Consider the following 21,164-nt stretch of genomic DNA (forward strand, 5'->3'; position numbering starts at 1 on the left):
GGGTCTTTTCCAGGGAGTCTTCTCTTCTCATGAGGTGGCCAAAGTACTGGAGCCTCAGCTTCAGGATTTGTCCTTCCAGTGAGCACTCAGGGCTGATTTCCTTAAGAATGGATAGGTTTGATCTTCTTGCAGTCCATGGGACTCTCAAGAGTCTCCTCCAGCACCAGAATTCAAAAGCATCAATTCTTCGGCGATCAGCCTTCTTTATGGTCCAGCTCTCAATTCCATACATCACTACCGGGAAAACCATGGCTTTAACTATACGGATTTCAACTCTACAATTCTACTAATGAAATACTTCCTTATATGACATGGAACAGTATTTACGTATTGCTTTTTAAATGATCAAAATGCTTCACAAACATTGCCGCAATGGTCTCTACAAAGACTGTGTGATGTTGTATTAGTTCTGTTATCCCTACAGTATACAGTGGTGCCCCGCAAGACGAATGCCTCGCAAGACGGAAAACCCACTAGACGAAAGGGTTTTCCGTTTTGGAGGTGCTTCGCAGGACGAATTTCTCTATGGGCTTGCTTCGCAAGACGAAAATGTCTTGTGATTCCTGGGGTTTTTTTTCCGCTCCCCACCCCCTTTTTCTAAGGCACTAAGATGCTAATAGCCTTTTAGCAGCTAATCCGCTAATCCCTTAAGCCTTTAATAGCCGCTAATAGCCGCTAAACCGCTAATAGCGCTAATCCGCTAATGGGCTTGCTTCGCAAGACGAAAAAACCGCTAGACAAAGAGACTCACGGAACGGATTCTTTTCGTCTTGCGAGGCACCACTGTATTGCATTGAGGGAGAGAGGGAATAAGGCTAAGAGAGTGGACAGTGGCTTGCTAAGAGACACCTATTGATACGGCAGCAGAGGAGATGCTCTTATTTAGACCACTACATCAAACTAAGTTTCTGGTGAGAGAAAGTGAGTCTGCAATTCCCAAACTTCTCCCTCACTACCACAGAGGCTGGAATCTTATTTGACCATTGAAAGGAAAGCTTCCGTTTTGTGTGAATGTTGTTGCATCTTATGCACAATGTTTCTAGGAAAGTAAGTCTTGTAAGCATCAGCCTTTCGGGTGTCGGAAGGAGATTAGATCTCAAGTCTTTCTTCCTCGCATGCCTAGCCAGGAAGGACATGTGAAGACCTGCATTGCTCCCCTGAGCCTCCTGTGATCATGAAAGAAGAAGCCCAAGCGTACTTCTTGTGACTCAAGCCTTCCGGATTCAGCTTATATCCACAGGACAGCATCTGCCGTGTGGAGCTGAGGAAGTCAAAATGCATATTTTGGTTTTAATATAGAACTGCTTTATTGGGAACAGAACATTTTCAAAGGATAGAGAAGGCAGATGGCTCAATGAGGCCAGCTCATACCTCCATTACTTACTTTTCTGGTAAAAAGAAAAAGGCAACCAATAACCTAGGCCCAAGAACTAGATTTTTAAAGGCACATCTACACCTGTTTGCATACGCATGTCAACTAAATTTTTACGGCCCCATCTCGCAAACACCTAAATTCATACAAGGGAAAAAGAAAGTACATCCTCTTTGAATGTTGTGGTTTTACATTACCAGGACAAAATAACAATAATCTGTTCCTTAGCAGGTCTCAAAATTAGGAAAATGCAACCTTGGGTGAGCAACGCATGACATATGACACTGTGTCATGATTTATTGAACAGACAGCTAGGACCTAAGCCATCAGCTATTCCTGACAGGGAAATCAGAGGAGGTAGGAAAGAGTCTTCCATTTCATGCTGAGTGGGTGAGAAAGGAGTGTGTGGAATAGGCTGGAGGTCTCATACTGGTTTCAGGGGGTACTTGGAGCGACCAAACTTTTTGCCGTTTCCTGCTCCAAAACTCAGTACGAAGCCAGAGAAGAAACACCATCAATTCCCTAGTCTTCTATATATGCCAACAGCTACCCCAACTATGGCAGGCCTTGGTGGTCTTAACTGTTTGCTATGCTGACTGCCCAACAGGGAAATGGCTCTTTCACCAGCAAACTCGTCTGGCTGGCAACATCCAAATCAAATACCTACATCCAGAAAGCGCTCTCAATTCATACAGGCGTATACTGAATCAGGTGCTTGGTCATCACATCATTTATATTGTCTCTCAGGAACAATCTTAGAAGGTTATTATTTCCAAGTACCAGGCGTATCAGGAGTGATGCGTACAGATTTGTGATGACCAGAATGCCTACAAAATGCCTGTGTGTTGTGTCAAGTTTCAGTCCCGTTACTTTTTGCTCTACAACCAATTCTACAGTACATTCTGCTCAGTTGGAGGCCATCAACTATAATTTTGGATGTGATAGCAAGCAAGAGGAGCAGGAATTGCAATCGGCTTAAGAGTCCTATTCCTTGCTGTACTCTATTTTGTCCCAAACCTATCTTGCACATTAATGGCAAGGCACAGAAAAGAGAAGGGTCAGTTGCATTGCCCCCCTACACCCTCGAAAGTCACTGCTGAAATGGCTAATGGCGTAAGGAATTGGTGTGGGATGTTGTTGCTTGCATGACATTATTGCCCATTATTGCACGACATTATTGCCCCTGCTTATCTGCATGGTGCAAATCAGCCAGTGCACTTCATCAGTGCTATTTCACAGATCATGGTATAATGGCATGCCTTCTTTCTCAGTTCAGCACCACAACTGGGTCATGTAAGGCTAGAATTCTATGCACAGTTAAGATGTGCCTGAGTCTTTGAAGTTAGAACTAGGATTCAGCCCGAAAATGAAAGCAATATATCTTAGGCATGTCCAGTAGGCCCTTCCATCATCACACAGATCTGGGAAAGGAGATTAGATCCTTTGGGTCAGAGAACTTAAGTTTCTTCTGATAGGATTGAGCCTCAACATCTCTCTTCTTAGGCAACCAAGGCTCTGGGACTTGTAACCGCATGCAAGACTGCAGCTTTAGTGCAGTAAGTATTTGGGTATGCCCTGAAGGTGCACAGTCGACTTAAATATAATTCAGCGCACTGGAAGCACAATGCAAGCAATTAAATTTTAGTACAACTTTTAAATCTCAACACTACCACTTCTAAACATCTGCCTCCAATGAGGATCTCCAAACTTGAATTTTCTAATTAAACACAGAGCAGAACAAAAACAAGAATAATGTTGCAGGTTGCCTCTGCAGCAGCACGAGGCCATTCAGACTGTGATTGATAACTGCAGGGTGGAACACCACAGCTTTGGTGCTCTCAGCCGCTCAGAAAGGTACTACGGCTTTCATGTGTGAAATCATTTCTCTGCAACACACTTGTTTTGCTTTAGACTACCGTCATTCTTTATTGGTCTCAGGTGCTTAATTTAGCCTTCAACTGTATGAGCCACCGTGGCTTCGAAACTTCTCCAGAATCACATCATTTGCTTATAGGTGCATTTGCAGAAAAAGGCGATTCTGTACACATTCCTCCTACCAGAAACAAACGAATAAAACCCACAGCCCTACTCGCCATTTGCAAAGAGTGTGTGATAATTAAGAGAAGGGCTTTATCCCCAGAGCATTGGTCATATGGCACCAAGCAAGCTGTTGAGACCAAATTTTGTGATAGATGTGTGTGTCTGTAAGAGGTACATCTACAGGCAAATTTACAGGAGGGCAAATGGGGCACTTGCTCAGGGCAGCAAATCTGAGGAGGCGGTGACGAGGCCCCAATTTTCCCTACTGTAAATATGTCTCTTGCTGGAAGTTCCCTTCCCACACAACAGGAAGGTGCAGAAGCCTTGTGATGCTCAGCTCCATGCTGTGAGTTTGCCCCCATCTCTCTCTTTCTCCTGGCTCAACCTTGTCTCTGCATCATAGTCACCTGGATGCCCTTGAAGGAATCCTCAACGCCCGTCTGAACTCCAGAGCAGGACAAACTCTGGACCGCAGAGAGAGGAAAGGAGAAGGGGAACATTTTGTGCCCTGGCTGGGAGTGTGGCCAAATTGGCTTGGGAGAGTGTGCTGGAGAAAACAGTGTAGGCACCCTTTCACCACTTGGGTGATATGCATTCTAGCCAAATGCCAGGTTTCCATTTACAGTTAAGGAACAGCAACCATCCCTAAAGCTACACTAATCACACACAAATATTAATTCTAGCAATACCATGAGGACCAAAATTGTTCTTTGGAGACAGCGCCACTTAGTCATTTGGACCAGACCTTAAAATGGTTCCAAAACTGCCTTAGTATCCTGCAGCCATCATGAGCTGAGATCCCAGACTCTACAAAGCCAGCTTCGCTGTTGCTCCATCAGTAACTGACCTGGCCTGAAGCAACAGTGTTAGCACAATCTTACCATGTTGAGTTTACCCAGGCAGCTAGTGTGAATACAAATCAACCTCAAAGTCAACATGTCTGTACATTCCTTTAGATCGGTAAGCATTTGTGCAAAATGACTAACTCAATATCAATCAGTTTTGTAAAATCTGTTAAGCCTTTTCTCATATCGGATCAGATTGAGAACCTGGAGGGCAGCCAACAGTCAGGTGATAATGCAGTGAAAAGGAAGCATTTCAGGGGCAATGGGCAGGTACGTAGCCACTCCTTCCCCTCCCTTTTTCTGTAACCTTGTCACATAATCCAAATTTTAGTAACAAAGCTCATTCTCTGCCATGTTAACTCTCTGCAGCATCTGTCACTGCTATGAATGGTTGATCATAAGTACCTCGGTAGTCATCTCAGTGCTATTAAGCAGATGGCAGTGCTAAATCCAAATGATGTAGTACATCTCCCCGGTGGACTTTGTTTCCATACTCTACCATTATTCCACAATTCCTCTGTGATAAATCTTATGTATTCTGGAGAACATTAAATAGTGAGCAGACATAGGCAATTGATTTATTAGCAGCAGTCTGCATTTGCCCCGTTACCAGTCTTTGGAAACACTTGTGTGGAAAACATGGGAAGCCCTCAAGGCGCATAGACTGCTGGCCTCATTTTGGGTAATGCAATGTTTCTAAACAGATTCCACGTTTCAGCACAATTTGTCTTTGCAAAGTGCTAAATTGCAGTTTGCTGGGGATATATATAGATGTAGATGTAGATGTAGATATATAGATACAGTGGTGCCCCGCAAGACGAATGCCTCGCAAGACGGAAAACCCGCTAGACGAAAGGGTTTTCCGTTTTTCAATGCGCTTCGCAGGACGAATTTCTCTATGGGCTTGCTTTGCAAGACGAAAATGTCTTGCGATTCTTGCGATTTTTTTTCGCTCCCCACCCCCTTTTTCTAAGGCACTAAGCTGCTAATAGCCTTTTAGCAGCTAATCCGCTAATCCCTTAAGCCTTTAATAGCTGCTAATAGCCGCTAAACCGCTAATAGCGCTAATCCGCTAATAGGATTGCTTCGCAAGACGAAAAAACCGCTAGACGAAGAGACTCACGGAACGGATTCTTTTCGTCTTGTGAGGCACCACTGTATATAGATATAGATATAACAAACCAAAGAGACCCAGACTTTCCATTTGGTTCTAGGAGGGATTTGGTGATTAAATTGCTCTAGTATGGTTATTAGACCAATTGAAGAACAGAATTCTTGTGACTCTAAATCCGAGTAACATTACTGGGATCAAGGAGTATTACAGTGTCCCAATAAATATATTGAGCACAGGGAAGTGATCAAAGCCAGTGTAAAGGCATTCGGGATGTGTGCATCAACACGCGGAGGAAGCTAGGGTTTACAGAGCACTTAAACTTCTTCAGTTCAATGGCCAGCTAAATTTTGCAGAAAACCAAGTCACCCATCTATATACAACAGTTTAAGCTGAGACTTGCTCAACCCATCACACAAAACGTAACTGCCAATCTCTCATATAGCCATCTGGCTGTTTTGCTTTTCTTAACCTGGTATTGAAAACATAGCTTTCGACAGTCTGGAAATCAAACAGCTTGTCCCAAATCACCAGAGAGCAATGTAAACAAGTGCCTGGTAGTGTACAGCCTTCGAAATCTACACCAATATTGTTGTTCTCTCCTCTTTCATTGTGGCACACTGGACTGGCTTAGCACCGGCTTGTCTCATTAAACATGTGTAAATTGTTGCGGCTAATTTCCACTGAACGTTATCCCTCAACATTAAAGAGTTACGTCATCTTTCTCACTTTAGTCAATGAAGCTGAGTGACTACAGCCAGCACAAATCACAGCAGGCCCAATTTGCATTCTAATCAGCTGCCAAAAGTAATTCCTTTAGAAGTCCACTACATTGCCATGAGTTATGTTGCTGGGAATCTACTTCCTTAGGGCCAGTGAAAAGGCATACTGATAGCTAGACTGCAGAAACCCAAAATGATGCTTACTTTGCAAGCCATCCCAATCCAACCAATGTGGGATCTCCATAGCTAAAAATACATGAATGGATTTTTAACAAAAGAGTCTTTCAGCTGAGTTGTACAAGGAAGCTTGCGATTAACTTGAAAATCCAGTAAAGGTACCCCTGCCCATATGGGCCAGTCTTGACAGACTCTAGGGTTGTGCGCCCATCTCACTTAAGAGGCCGAGGGCCAGCGCTGTCCGCAGACACTTCCGGGTCACGTGGCCAGCGTGACAAGCTGCATCTGGCGAGCCAGCGCAGCACACGGAAACGCCGTTTACCTTCCCGCCAGTAAGCGGTCCCTATTTATCTACTTGCACCCGAGGGTGCTTTCGAACTGCTAGGTTGGCAGGTGCTGGGACCGAGCAACGGGAGCGCACCCCAGTGCGGGGATTTGAACCGCCAACCTTTCGATTGGCAAGCCCTAGGCGCTGATGCTTTTACCTACAGCGCCACCCGCATCCCTGAAAATCCAGAGACTACCCCAAATTTAACAGCTATCCGCTAGCACAAAAGCCATGCAAGGTTGAACATTTGCGTATAATAAGGTATCACATCTATTTATTTAGTTCACTTTAAAATAGTATAAAACTTTCGCTTTTGCTGAAAATAAACTGCATGCGGGCTAGTTTAGTTAAGTAATAGGATGTCTACTATCACACTCCTGTCCAAAGGTGTGGTCACTAGTGGTTGCGGGGGTGGGGGCTCCCATCTGACATCCAGTCACCTGCACCACATTGGCATGCCGCAACAGAGAGAGAGGGGTGAGGCAGGGGCAAGCCTGACATGGGGCAAATGCACTTGTGAGAGCTCTGAATTGGCTCAAATGGTGCATTTTCATCTTGCTGACTTCCCTGCTGCCTTGCCCCTCTTGTGTGCATCAGTGCTGTGGGCGAAAAGAGGTCAAGTGAGTGCCACGCACCCACAGCCCCCGCGAGGCCATCTGCTCCTCAATATGGTCTGCTCATATCAGCCAGTGGGAGAGGTATGTTGGAAGTGGAATATTTGCTGCTGTTGAATGTTACACCTAACCCTGTCAAAAACAAATGGCAACCAAGACCATGCAGAGGTGGGCAGGATGTGACCTAGAGAGGAAGCACTTCATCGCATCTCTTGTGTGGAAAAGGACCTAGATTCAGTTCTTCACATCTCCTGCTGATAGAGCCAGGTAGCAGGTGACAGGGATGGACAGATCAGCTGATTTCCACTTCATTTCAGTTTTGCATGTGTTGGCATGGAACGAGGGAACCCACAAATATTCACATTGTGTGCATCTTTCAAAAAAAAAAAAAAGGTTTTTTCAATGCTTTCATATGCATCCCCCCCAATTAAAATGTAAACATTTTTTTGGTCTTGAACTGCACCATAAAATTATGAGAACTGTGTAGTCCAGCTAACAACTGCATTCCAATCAGTGTTTAAGTGTGGGGACTGCAAATTGGATCTGTTTGCTTTAAAATGTGGACCGAATAAAATCCTCCTCCATCCGTAGCTGGCGAAGGGGAAGACCTGATACCCTGAACAGCCACTGCCAGTGGCAGCAGACAATATTAGGCTGTGATATAGTACTGAATGGACAGTCTTGAGTGGCTTAAACAGCTGCTCCACTCCTACAGCAGGGATGAATCTTCTGCCTGTTATTAAAGATGGGTATTTCAAGACTGATCACAAATCACAACCACTTACCCCAGTAATATACGGTGACTCATGCAACCATTCTAAATGAATTAAGCCATCTTCCTTACCTTTGTGCTGAAGTACTATAGCTGTTATCATAGGAATCGTAGCTCTGTTCATCGTATGAAGTGCCATATCCATCGTCATAGTCCTGGGGAAACAATTTCAATACAAAGGCGGCATTACAATTCAAGGAACTACTACAGAACTCAAAACACCACCTATTTTTTCCCAGTCAAAATGACATCTCCAGGAATATAAATTTACTGAAGGTGTTCTGGACCTTGGTTAAACAGGCCCTGAGCACAAGTAGGTCCACAACTGGTTCTGTGTACCAAAGGAGTCTCTGGGCTTCTGTTTCTTCAACAGCAATCCCCTCATGCAACATGGTAAACAGATAAGTTGGTGACATGAATTTCCATTCCAAGAAAAAGACAACATGAACTTGTCTGGGCAAGCCAAATCGTTCTTTGGCTCAACAATGGAAGGCTCTTGAACAGATAGTGGACCATAAACTTTCTCACCATGGGCAACCGTCCTGTTTAATCTGGTGAGTAATCTGAAGACACGTACTTACTGCTCTCCCTGAAAACACCTTTTAATGGAGACATTGAAGTCACTGTAGCTGATCTCAGTCAAGAGTAGTGAAGTGTTCTGCTTAATCCTTTAGAGGAAAGGGCCAAAATGAGGTGGTTACACTAAACTTTGGGGTTGGGGATTATCAGAGGATTTACTGAAAGAACAGTAAGTAACCGTCTCTATAAGAGGGTGATTTAACTTAATGGTATTCTTGAACCCAGCACCAAAACAGAATGTAAGAAACTGATCTCTCACGTTATCTTGCAACTCACAGACTCCCTTTAAATAGCAATCAAGTAGAGCTCAAGGATGCTTTAAAGTTTGCCCTTAATTAGATTTGACATCTTCCTGTTAATGTTTTCTGTGTTTGAGGTTTCAATTGCAGCACGTTTATTCCTATTTGGCCAGTTCTGCATATAAATTGATATACTTTGATTTCTTTTTTTTTAAAAAAAAATGTATCCCAGAGATATGAATCTGAGGAGAAATTAGACCCGCCATTGGGTTTCTGAAATGCAAAACAACCTGCAGTCCTAGAGAATTATGTCTGGTTAGGTGTGTGTGTTGGAAGAAGGGAGAGTTGTATAATTCTGTTGCTGTGATGCCTTATAAAAATTGAAGTGAAAATGTTTGGCTATGTTATGAAAGGTCACCTAATAGCAATGAAGCTGGAATTCTGTGTTTATGGAGTGCCACACTGGTTTCCTCCTATCCTGCTGCTGCTCTCAATAGGAAATCTCTTTCTGTTTTTAGCTGAGTTAGTGGAAAACAGGTTTTCAGGTTCCTTAGAAAGCCTCCTGTGGGACAGCCACTTCACACATTCCATTTTTAAACATACACTTAATGTAAAGTGTGATGGTGATAAGCAGGTGCTCAGAAATGCATTACGCCACTGTATACAGGAAACCCAGGTTTAATGCTGCACGATGTGTGACAAGAGCCCTGGAAATTGCACATTAGCAACCCCTAATGACTGCCTGGGCTTGCAGAAGTGAAGGGAAGCATACTTGGGCTTCTGCCACTGGGCTAGGGGACCTAAGGCCACTTGAAGGCTACTTCCCCAGTGTTGCAAGAAGAATAGCATGACCAGAGGAAGTCCGGTGTGATCCCATCTGTTGGTCAGAGGAGCAGGGAACTGGCTTTCCTCTTCCCTGCTAGAAAGAACACTATTCCTATGCTTACTTTCTACTTCCTTAACCTGTTGCTTTGGCATCATGTCTATTTGACTGCGTACATTTGGCCTCTGTGCAGCACTCAAAAAATGCTCGCCACTTTGTATGTGATAAATATAAATGGCAACCACCATCTCAGCTGATGGGAGAGCTATAAACAGAAGAAACCCGCCCTCCAATCAGAATATGAGGTGGTCGGCTCCTTTCTCTTATTAACTACACCTAGTACGACCCATGTTCCTGTTGCATAAATGCTCAGGTTTCTATGAGTCACCTGACCAGGTTCCCACCAACTACCGGAGAGCTGAACTCGCCTGAGCAGATCTATCTGAGGACCAGAACACCATTGCTGCATTTTTTTTTCTATTGTGTCCTTTTTATATATATAGCTTTGCTACATTGGGTCCTCATTAGCTGCTGTAAAATAATCATGTTTATTATAATAATTAATCATGCACTCTTATGAGTCAATTTACTTCTCTAAACTGCAGGTGGCTGTGCCATTTTCTAAGGGGAGCCATTCCTGGAATTGCCCACCATTTTAATTTGCCCAAAATGCAATGCCTATGCTTGTTTCCCATTCAAAAATGATGCCATACACTGGGGGGGGAGGGGTGACAAACCAAACCAAAAACCAAATAATAATAATAATAAACAGCTGTGCTGGGGCCCGGCAAGGAGGGTGGTAACAGGATCTGTGTGTGTCATTGTTTTGCAAAGGCTCTCTTGTGTCAGGTTATTTCCTTTATGCGTCTAAGAAAGTCTTAATTTGGCTAATAACACAGTAAGGTATATGCTCAGTCTTAATGTTCAGTCCTAACAGGTTTGTTTTCCAACAGATGTTGCTAACAGTGAGGCAGAGTGTGCCATGGGAGCACTTTGTAAAAAATGGATCTAATGAGAAACAGTTGGTTTGAGCATCGTTAATAAACATCCAAATATATTCATCGATCACCTCGACACAGTATGTTAAGGCAGGTTAGATTTATGGTATGGGGATATATCCTGAAAATCACTTCCCTGGGGAGAATAGCCATGGGCTTTGCTGAAGCATCATGCTTCCCCGGAGTCTTCTAGCAGAGTAGGTACGATATAATCACTACGCTAACAAACGTCTTAGAATCATAGAATCATAGAGTTGGAAGAGACCACAAGGGCCATTGAGTCCAACCCCCTGCCAAGCAGGAAACACCATCAGAGCACTCCTGACATATGGTTGTCAAGCCTCTGCTTAAAGACCTCCAAAGAAGGAGACTCCACCACACTCCTTGGCAGCAAATTCCACTGTCAAACAGCTCTTACTGTCAGGAAGTTCTTCCTAATGTTTAGGTGGAATCTTCTTTCTTGTAGTTTGGATCCATTGCTCTGTGTCCGCTTCTCTGGAGCAGCAGAAAACAACCTTTCTCCCTCCTCTATGTGAAGTGGAACTACTAAGAGGATCCCTTCTGCTGACTGTAACATCCAAGGGGGTCTGGAGGGAAAGAGGTTGTCTTTTGGATATTTGGGGCCCAAGCCATATAGGGCTTTAAACCTCAATGTGAGCACCTTGAATTGGGCCAGGAAACAAACCGGAGACCAGATAGATGGACCATTGGTCTGTTTCAGTACAGGACAGCTTCCTGCAGTTTAAGGTGGGTTCTACTTACGTATTCTCCATAGGTATCTTGTGCTGGAGGAGGAGGAAGGGGCCGGTAGCCTGCAGATGGTGGAACCCCTCTTGCTCTGGGAGTTAGAAGACCCCGGCCACGAGTGATGGGACCTCTACCAGGGGGTATTCCTCTGGGTGCGGGTGCCCCTCTTGGGATGCCTGCAGGTGGGGGTGGCACACCTCCGCGAGTTCTAAGAACAAGAGAGTAACTTATATTAAAATGGCACGTTCCAATTTTTCCCTATCATGAAACACAAAAACATTATGTGACTATCAATAACCAGACAAAGCCCCCTAAACTGGGAGCCAGCTTAAAGAGCTTTTCTGGCTATGAAATTTGAAGCAGGAAACGAGTAAATCCAACACTTATTTGAAAGAAGTAAATGAACGGTGCTAAGTGGGCAAGCTTGTGCCCATGTTGCAACCAAGTGAAGGTGCCACCAGGGTAAGTAGGTCTGCTTTTAGGTAACCGATGCCTCTGTTTGAGAATTGCTCATCATCATGAAGTTCTTCTTACGCTGTTTTCAGAGACTTGGGTACATCCTGTAGCTGGGATGGGCACATTCTGGAGCTTCCTCCCCCCGTGAAATCCTACTAGCCAGTTATGAAGTAAAGTAAGCGCTCAAGTTATATGGAGGTTACAATCCGGGGACTGCGCCTAAAACCAAAATCGTGTAGTCAAGACTCATTGGGTTCAATGGCGGGTGGGACTGCCAAAGTCATCTTCCCAAGAGCCCTGCCTCCTTTTTAATTTTTGGGCATGTGCGCAAATCTGGATGCAAGTTGAATGCACACCAGCTGAATGCACGTAAGTCATGGGCTTACTGTAGCAGCAGAGTTCCTCCTTTCCATGCCATGCATGGAACAGAAGCCACAAAGTCATTGTTTTCGGTTTCTGCAATGTGCACACCCACCCACAAATACAAACTTAGGTGTGATGTGCATGCCCACAAGGCAATTATGTATTATTTTCTGCACAAGGTTCTTCCCACTTAGGAATTCAAAATGCAAACAAAGGGTAGTACATATATTCAGATACAAAACACACATTCCTCCAACAGGGAAGCCACACAAGCGGTGACCTGTGCAACTGCTCAACAAGCAAGACACGGATAGATTTAATGGCAGCGAGCCAACCTTCATGTTCTTTCCTTGTCTTCAGAGTGCTTATTCTCCCTCCTCCCATTACAGAGTATATTCAATCACTTCCAAATATCTGTTATGTGTTCTAATTCAAACCAGCATAATATTAAGTGTGTTTTGGGGTTTGGGGGTTTTTTTAATGATGCATTTTGTGTTTTTATGTTGTGAACCTCCCTGCAATCTTCAGATGAAGGTCAGTATACAAATTTAATAAATAATCAACAGCAATTATGTAAGTCAGCAAGAGGTACTCATCTGTATGACCATTTCTCCTGTTTTGACTGCTAACCTCATTTGTAAAACAGACACAAGTGTCCAGCAGATAAATCGGCCACTTTATAATGAGATGCTGCTTGGAATTAGTATGCAAATACGCTAGTGATGGGCTCGTGAAATGTCCCCCTAATCTCAATAAGCAATCATCATCAAAACCCTTTTGGGGAGTTGAAAGCCTCCAGCTTCATCAGCCCTCAAGCATGCAACGTACATCAATATGAATACAAGATGTTTCGCAGATTTCAAATAATGTTTTATGTGTGTGCCACTTGCAACCATATGGTTCCCTCTCTTGAGCGCAATGGCACAGATGACCAAGAGTTAATTTTAATTCTAGTTTGAGATTTAAGCATTTCTACCTTATCGAGGGTGTTTCTGTAGGGGAATGTTGGAACAGTTGATCAGCAGCAGTTGCAGTTACCTTCTTTTAACTTTGACAGGTTTAAACCCCCTGAACATCATTATGACATCAGGTGAACTGCAGGTAGATGGATTGGCCTACGGAGGGGCTGAGGGAGATCCAGTTCCCTATGCTTGCATCAATCTATACAATGACATTGGCCAGAGGACTACTTTAGTAAAAGGTAAAGGGACCCCTGACCATTAGGTCCAGTCGTGGCTGACTCTGGGGTTGCGGTGCTCATCTCGCTTTATTGGCCGAGGGAGCTTCCGGGTCATGTGGCCAGCATGACTAAGCCGCTTCTGGCATACCAGAGCAGCACACGGAAACACCGTTTACTTTCCCGCTGGAGCGGTACCCATTTATCTACTTGTACTTTGACATGCTTTCAAACTGCTAGGTTGGCAGGAGCAGGGACCGAGCAACGGGAGCTCACCCCGTCGCGGGGATTCGAACCGCCGACCTTCTGATCGGCAAGTCCTAGGCTCTGTGGTTTTACCCACAGCGCCACCCGCGTCCCTGAAGACTACTGTATCACAAAGGCTGCTTCTCCATGGGCAACAAATATAGCATGCAACCAAAAATAGCATGCATGAGGATTTGAGCCTTGTGTGTGAAAATGCCCTGGTTTGCTGGTCTATAGCACACTCTATTCCTTTGCTCAGCTTCTTAGATGGCTCTAACTCTAATAGATGAAGACAACTTTGGGAACCAATCCAATTTGTTTCAACCACTTCAGCTGATTGGATCAATTGCTGATGCCTCTTTCATTCCCCTCCTATTTTCTCCCTCCTTAACCTTTAACCAGAAAGGAAATCTGCCCTTTTTGCTTTTGGTTGTAAATAAATGCAGTCACCAGGCTGGCAAAGACTGCAACTACGCATGCAGGATGCTTCTGGCCCCACAAACTTTAAGTGAATGTTGGCACCTTGCAGAAGTGGCTTGGGTCAATGAGAAAGATCTCGACGCTCTCTTGAGTTTGTGACTCATCTGACGTCCCCCAAGGCTCTTGCAATGTTTTTCCTAGGTGCTCTTGGAACTTTTGTCTGCGTCCAAGTTTGCTGTCAGGGTTGCCAGGCAAGCTGTGCCCCATCTGTTCAGGGCGGTCCTTTGTTCTGAAGACTGTGTTTTCAAGAACCAAGCTGAACAACAGGATGAGGTCACAGAGCCTGAAGGAGCAGCGGCAGCAACAACAAAGGTGTCTGTGAACCCCTGAAGACATGCAAATCTATCTGCTTCACATTCAAGAGCTGCTATCAGTCACTATAAACAATATTGAACTAGATGGAAGAACGGACTGACCCTCAGGCAGCTTCCTATATGCCTGCTGTTCAGGCTGGTGTGGATAAAAAGGGATTGTAAGAAACTCCAAAATGGCTCTCCAAACTGCATGAACGAAATAGTAACGTGATTCAGTGCAAGCAAGCATAAAGTGATGTGCATTGGGATTAAAAATAAATAAATGCCCAGGTTCCTTTCTGTGATGGTTCCTGGTTTCTGGAGCTCTAAAATGGATTGATGGGACTAGGATTTGTGGGCCGCTGCCTTATAAGAATGCAAGGGAGCATGGTGATTTTATGAAGCAGCTGTCAAGTGGCCCAATACCACACTCTCTATCAATCAAATCCTCAAACTATGCCCTAAGGGCATTAGTGGGGAATAATAAAAGCAGAGGATATTTGAATGGTTCCAAAATGAGAAGCTCACATTGCCTCACGGAAGTCCAAGTAGCAAGTACATCTATTCATCATACCCAACGAAGGGTTCTGTCAAACTCAAAACACTTGCAAGTGCTGGAAAAATCCCCGTTTTAGATCTATCACCCAAGATGTTGGTCAAGGGTTCTTCAAATATGACATACTCCTCTGGGAATCTATGGTGTTTCTCACACACACACCCAACGCAGCTCCTGTGCTAATAAAACTTAGACCTATTAAAGAATTGTGTCCACCTCCATTCACATCCAGAAGGGATGCAGGTGGCGCTGTGGGTTAAACCTCAGCGCCTAGGACTTGCCGATTGCATGGTCGGCGGTTCGAATCCCCGCAGCGGGGTGCGCTCCCGTTGCTCGGTCCCAGCGCCTGCCAACCTAGCAGTTCGAAAGCACTCCCGGGTGCAAGTAGATAAATAGGGACCGCTTACTAGCGGGAAGGTAAACGGCGTTTCCGTGTGCGGCTCTGGATCGCCAGAGCAGCGATGTCACGCTGGCCACGTGACCCGGAAGTGTCTGCGGACAGCGCTGGCTCCCGGCCTCTAGAGTGAGATGAGCGCACAACCCCAGAGTCTGTCAAGACTTGCCCGTACGGGCAGGGGTACCTTTACCTTTACCTTTTACCATTCACATCCCCACTGCTAAAATGCGGCAAAGCTCTCCTCAATATAACAACGCTATCTGGGAAAGCGTATATAGATGTAGCCATGAACAATGAAGCCTGGACATATAACCCAAATTTCAAAACGTACCAAAAGTTGAAGAGCAATTTAAACCAGTAATGGAAACTTGTGAAGAGAGATTATCTGCCACACATTTCTCACACTAAATTTAAAAGATCTTACAAATTCTAATTTGTTAAAGCACCAGAAAAATAATTAAGTTTCCGCACATACCGCCCCACCCCCCGAGGTTGCAAAGGCAGCTGCAGTATTAAGAGAACATTTATTTTATCTAAGGGAAGGTGTGTTGTTGGGGAGGGAAGTATGTTCTAACACTTTTGATGGCTGTGTTTTAAGTCCATGTTTTCCTCAAATTTAACAAATGGAAGATACCTGCTCCCTTCGCACTGTTCCTGGCCCTAAAATGTAGTTTTCTCTACCATTTTGGCAACCGTATTAATTGTGCTGCAAAACACTCATTATAACTCTCACCTCGTAAACAGCTGTTAAAGGTAAAGGGACCCCTGACCATAAGGTCCAGTCATGACCAACTTTGGGGTTGCGGCTCTCATCTCACTTTATTGGCCGAGGAAGCCGGTTCCCTGTAGCTTCCCAAAACTACAACTCCCAGAGTTCCCTGGGAAGAGGGGTTGGATGCTAAACCACTTTGGGAACTGTCGCTCTGGAAAGGGAATAAAGGTAAAGGTAAATTGGCCCCTGACCATTAGGTCCAGTCGTGACCGACTTTGGGGTTGCGGCTCTCATCTCGCTTTATTGGCTGAGGAAGCCGGCATACAGCTTCCAGGTCATGTGGCCAGCATAACTAAGCCACTTCTGACTAACCAGAGCAGCGCACAGAAATGCCGTTTACCTTTCCGCCAGAGCGGTACCTATTTATCTACTTGCACTTTGACGTGCTTTCGAACTGCTAGGTTGGCAGGAGCAGGGACCAAGCAACGGGAGCTCACCCCGTCACGGGGATTCAAACCGCCGACCTTCTGATCAGCAAGTCCTAGGCTCTGTGGTTTAACCCACAGCGCCACCCGTCCCATTAAACAGCTGTTAAGCCTTTGCAAACAGGCAATACACTTTTCAAGGTGAGCATGCTATGAATGTACACACACACACCACAAAATCAAACAAAAATCATGCGCCATAATGGACACACTTATGTTGTCAGGGATTCAGTATACCTTTCACTGCCATTTTCTAGGGATCACAAGCAAGGAAGTGCTAGTGCGCTCAGAGGAATGTATTGAGTCAAACCATTGGTCCATGAGGCTCAGTACTGTCTGCACTGACTGGAACACACTCGAGACATTCCCAACCTTATCTAACTGGAGATAGGACCAGAGACTTTCCTTTTGCAAAGCACATGCTCTACTACTGAATGAGGGCTGCTCGTGGTTTTTTCATAGGCATCTGACAGACAAGGATGCTAGACTAGACGGGCATTTGAGCAAACCCAGCAGAGCGGTTCCTGTCTTCTTACAGTGACAGCTAATGTGTGTGTTGCTGCTGCACAAGGTTATGAATATGGTTGCAAATCGCGACTTGACACCGACTACGGTTAGCGAAACTGCTTGTGTGATCATGGAAGCAAGAAGAACTACCAAAGAATGGAGGACGAAATTGATGGACTATGCAGAATTAGATAAATTAACAGGAAGGATTCGAAACCTGCGGGACCAGAGATTCTTAGAAAACCGGAGTAAATATATGAACTATTTGAAAAGTAATAGTAATGAACAGATTACACTAGTAGGATTGCAAGAAGTTTTGTAAGGATGACTATTTGAAATATTACAAGAAATGCTATGATGAGATTTATTAGTTAATGATAATTAAGATTAACAGGGAACTTAAGAAATGCAGAACAAGTGATAAGAACGGAAAATCATCAGAGGTGTTGACGGAAGTCAAAATATTGTATAAGATAATAAGTTATGTTGTATGACTGTTGGAAATGATATGTCAAAAAGACTAATATAGATATAGATAGATAGAAACTGCTTGTGTGATGTAATGCTAATTAACAATAAGTGTGAAACTGAAAGACGGACAGAAGGGGGCGGGGAGAGGCTTCATGGTGCTTCTAATTACATAGCCATCATTAGGAGAGAAGCATTACATCTGCCAAGAGTTCTAAACAAGTTAGCAGAGAAGTATCTTGGAGACAAGGAGTAGATATAATCAGACACAGTGCAGAGAGAGCCCTGCATTCTCTACAGGTGTTGACAACGCTTCTAATCTCAAATGCCCAATTGCAGCCCTTCCCACTTTATTTCATCATGCAAACCTCTGCATAAACAGTGAGGCTATAGTCTGTTTCTGGGTTCTTGCTGGGAAGCTGGGGTGGGGGTAAGAAAAGGTAGAGAGTTCAGCATAAGGAGTTCCAATAAAGGCAAAGCCAGGAGCTACATGCATGGTGCCTGACGTGTGTTTTGCATGATGAAATGCATCGGGGAAAGCTGCAATCTTTTGTTTCAGAGAGCCATTTCTGATTAGCAATTTAATGGTGTTAAAATAAAATTGGTTTTCCTTCTCCAGTAAGGCATTTTGAACACACACATACACACATGTCTGTGCATATTGAATTTCTTCCTCTTGCAGAAGCACATGGGCAAAAAAAACCCCCTGCTACATCAGGCAAAGAATCATCTGGTCTAGACCAGCATCAACAATTTTGACAACCCTGACATTCATTTAATGAAGAAGGCCTAAATGCCTTCAATGCAAGATATAGTGCATTTATATAAAAACCAATAATCTTTAGAGCAACCTTGTATGGTAGGTGTTATAAGAATTGTAAGGTGTCAAATGTAGAATAAATATTCATAAATGCACACATATCTAAATATATAAACCATGTGTCTGAAATAGTACAGGAGAGCAATCCTGAAGCCATTTTGACTCACCCAATGACCTCAAATATTCCTCTGCAGAATGGGAGGCAAATGGAGAAAACCTTCCCATTGTCTTTTCCATTACAAATCCTGTCTTAAAGGCATATTTGTGTATGGATAGGGTGAGCCTGTGACCTGGATTCAGGAACTAAAGTATTAACCATCACAAAAGAATGGTCAGGCTGCCCAAGTACCGTATTTTTCGCTCTATAAGACGCATCAGACCACAAGACGCACCAAGTTTTTGGAGGAGGACAACAAGAAAAAAATAATTCTGAATCTCAGAAGCCAGAACAGCAAGAGGGATCATCCGCTGCACAGTGAAAGCAGCAATCCCTCTTGCTGTTCTGGCTTCTGGGATAGCTGTGCAGCCTGCATTCGCTCCATAAGACGCACACACATCCCCCTTACTTTTTAGGAGGGAAAAAGTGAGTCTTATAGAGCAAAAAATACGGTAATGCAATCAACGACCATTATCAGGGTATCCTGGCAGACAGGATTTCTGCTGTGGACCACCTCCTATGATGCTTGTATAATGACTTTGGGGTGGTCTTTGGCTAAGGGGGTTGGGCAATGCCCAAAGTCTTTAAAAGGTCCTGCACACTTTTGTTCAGTGTCTCTCCCTCCTTGGAAGTAGAGGGGGGAACTCTGTTGCAACAGAAAAATAAACATCTTTCTTGCTTTCCAGTTTCCATCCATTTTTCTCTGACCGATCATGGACTTAGGCGACTCAGAATCCCATGGGAGTTGGGCAGCAACCTACATCAGTAGCTTAGCATTATCCCCCATGTCATAGATGGAAAGAGACACTGAGTTTCCTAAGGACATTTTGAAAAGTTTGTGGCAAAGCTAAGATTGGAACTGGGATTGTTTCAGCTAAAACCTCATGTTCCACCGAGTGACGTCCACACCAGATGGGCCATACTGAATGGTAAACTAGGGCAGTCACAGACCATGACAAGATGATGACAGTACACCAGGAGGAGAAGTCAGACCAAAAAAGCCGGCCTGATTTTCAGCTTGTGAAGGAGTTGATTTAAAGAATCTGCCTATACAGAATGTTATCATATTTTTCGCCCTATAGGACGCACTTTTCCCCCTCCAAAAATGAAGGGAAAATGTGTGTGCGTCCTATGGGGTGAATGCAGGCTTTCGCTGAAGCCTGGAGAGCGAGAGGGGTCGGCTCCCGGTGCCCGCAAAGGAGTTCCTGCGGGCTCGCAAGGCTTGCGGGCAGCAGCCTGCAGCCCAAAAGCTCGGGGGACAGCGGGGAGGCGCAGCGCCACCACCCCGCTATTCCTTGACCTGGTCTGGAGGCTGGCGGGGGGGGGGGGGCGGAGAAGCAAGCTTGCTTCTCCCTCCCCCCCGGCAGCCCCACAAGCTCGGGGGATAGCGGGGTGGCAGTGCTATTCCCCGACCTGATCTGGAGGCTGGCGGGGGGGGGGGGGGAGAGAAGAAAGCTTGCTTCTCCTCCCCCCCCCCGCCAGCCCCACAAACTCGGGGGACAGCGGGGCAAGCTGCTGCCTCACGGAGGCTAGAGAGGCTGTCCCTGAGTGCTCCGTCTCCCTCTTCTAGCTTGGGGATGGCTGCGCAAACCTGGGGGGGGGGGGGAATAAATCTTTTTTCCTTGATTTCCCCCCCCAAAAACTAGGTGCGTCCTATGGGCCAGTGCGCCCTATAGGGCGAAAAATACGGTACTTTGGGCAGCCTTTTTTGGCATCATGTGCTGTGCTAATTGGCCACCTTCAAATAAGCATGCTTAAACTCACGGAGATCAATGGGTCTAGGCATCCCTAATTCATGCGGGATTACGGTCCATGGATGGGCATAAAAATGGGTCAGGTGAAAGGCCTAAGTCCAGCATTCTCTTTCCTACGTGGTCAAACCAGATGTCCCTTTCCTATGGAGTCAACAAGAACACAAGCAGAACGAGAGCATGTTCTCACTGCTGCTCCAGCAAACAATACAGTATTCAGGAGCATGATGCTTCTGATCCTGAAGGCAGCGTAAAGAATCAGGACCAGTAGCCACTAATCCCTTGATCCCCAATGAATTTGTCCAATTCTGCTTGAAAGGGATCTAAGTTGGCGACCATAGCTATATTTTATGAGAGCGAATTTCACCGTTTATCTGTGTGCCATCTGAAGTTGTTCCAAGTATCACTGGGGGGCTTCTCTACTTCCATTTTCTGCACACCCTGCATAATACTGTACACCTGTATTGTGTCCTTTCCCCCTAAACTAAAGAGCCCAAACATATTTGCAACCTTTTGTTGTAAAAGATGTTGCTCTGGTTATTCCAGCTGCCCTTTTCTGCATGTTTTACCAGCTCTGAAGTATCCCTTTTTGCAGCAACAAGAATTGTAGAAACAGAATATTCCAAGTATAGTTGCCCCAGAGATTTGTATACAGGCATTGTGACACAGGTAGCTTCTTTTACAACCCCTTTCCTAATGCTTCCTAGCACGAAGTTTGCATTTCTCACAGCTGTTGCAACCTGGCTTGATATTTCCACCACAAATGTCTGAAGACATCGATTATAGTGCCAGTCCCCAAGCAGTCAGTGGTGGTATCTCTCAATGACTATAGACCAATAGCCCTAACATCTGTCGTTATGAAATGTTTCGAGAGATTGGTGCTAGATCATATTAAGGCTGGTCTTCCATCCACTCTAGACCGGTTCCAG

General features: G+C 44.8%; 1 protein-coding gene across 3 annotated transcripts in view; it reads right to left on the reverse strand.

Annotated features, from left to right (window-relative positions):
• Positions 1–21,164, reverse strand: part of KHDRBS3 (KH RNA binding domain containing, signal transduction associated 3) — a 120,315-nt gene that overhangs the window by 21,761 nt on the left and 77,390 nt on the right. For 2 of the 3 annotated variants that reach the window (XR_014513759.1, XM_083450662.1), the window contains exons 6-7: positions 11,383–11,575; positions 8,054–8,136 (exon numbers count right to left, since the gene is read on the reverse strand). Coding sequence is in view for 1 of the 3 variants with exons in the window: in XM_083450662.1 (XP_083306788.1) it covers positions 8,054–8,136; positions 11,383–11,575 (276 nt within the window). In the remaining 2 variants the exon portion in view is untranslated. Of the gene's footprint in view, positions 1–8,053; positions 10,841–11,125; positions 11,576–21,164 lie in introns of all 3 variants that reach the window. The other variant, XR_014513758.1, reaches the window with a different exon arrangement.

This window comes from Podarcis tiliguerta (assembly GCF_965153285.1).
Source record: "Podarcis tiliguerta genome assembly, chromosome: 7".
NCBI lineage: Eukaryota > Metazoa > Chordata > Lepidosauria > Squamata > Lacertidae > Podarcis > Podarcis tiliguerta.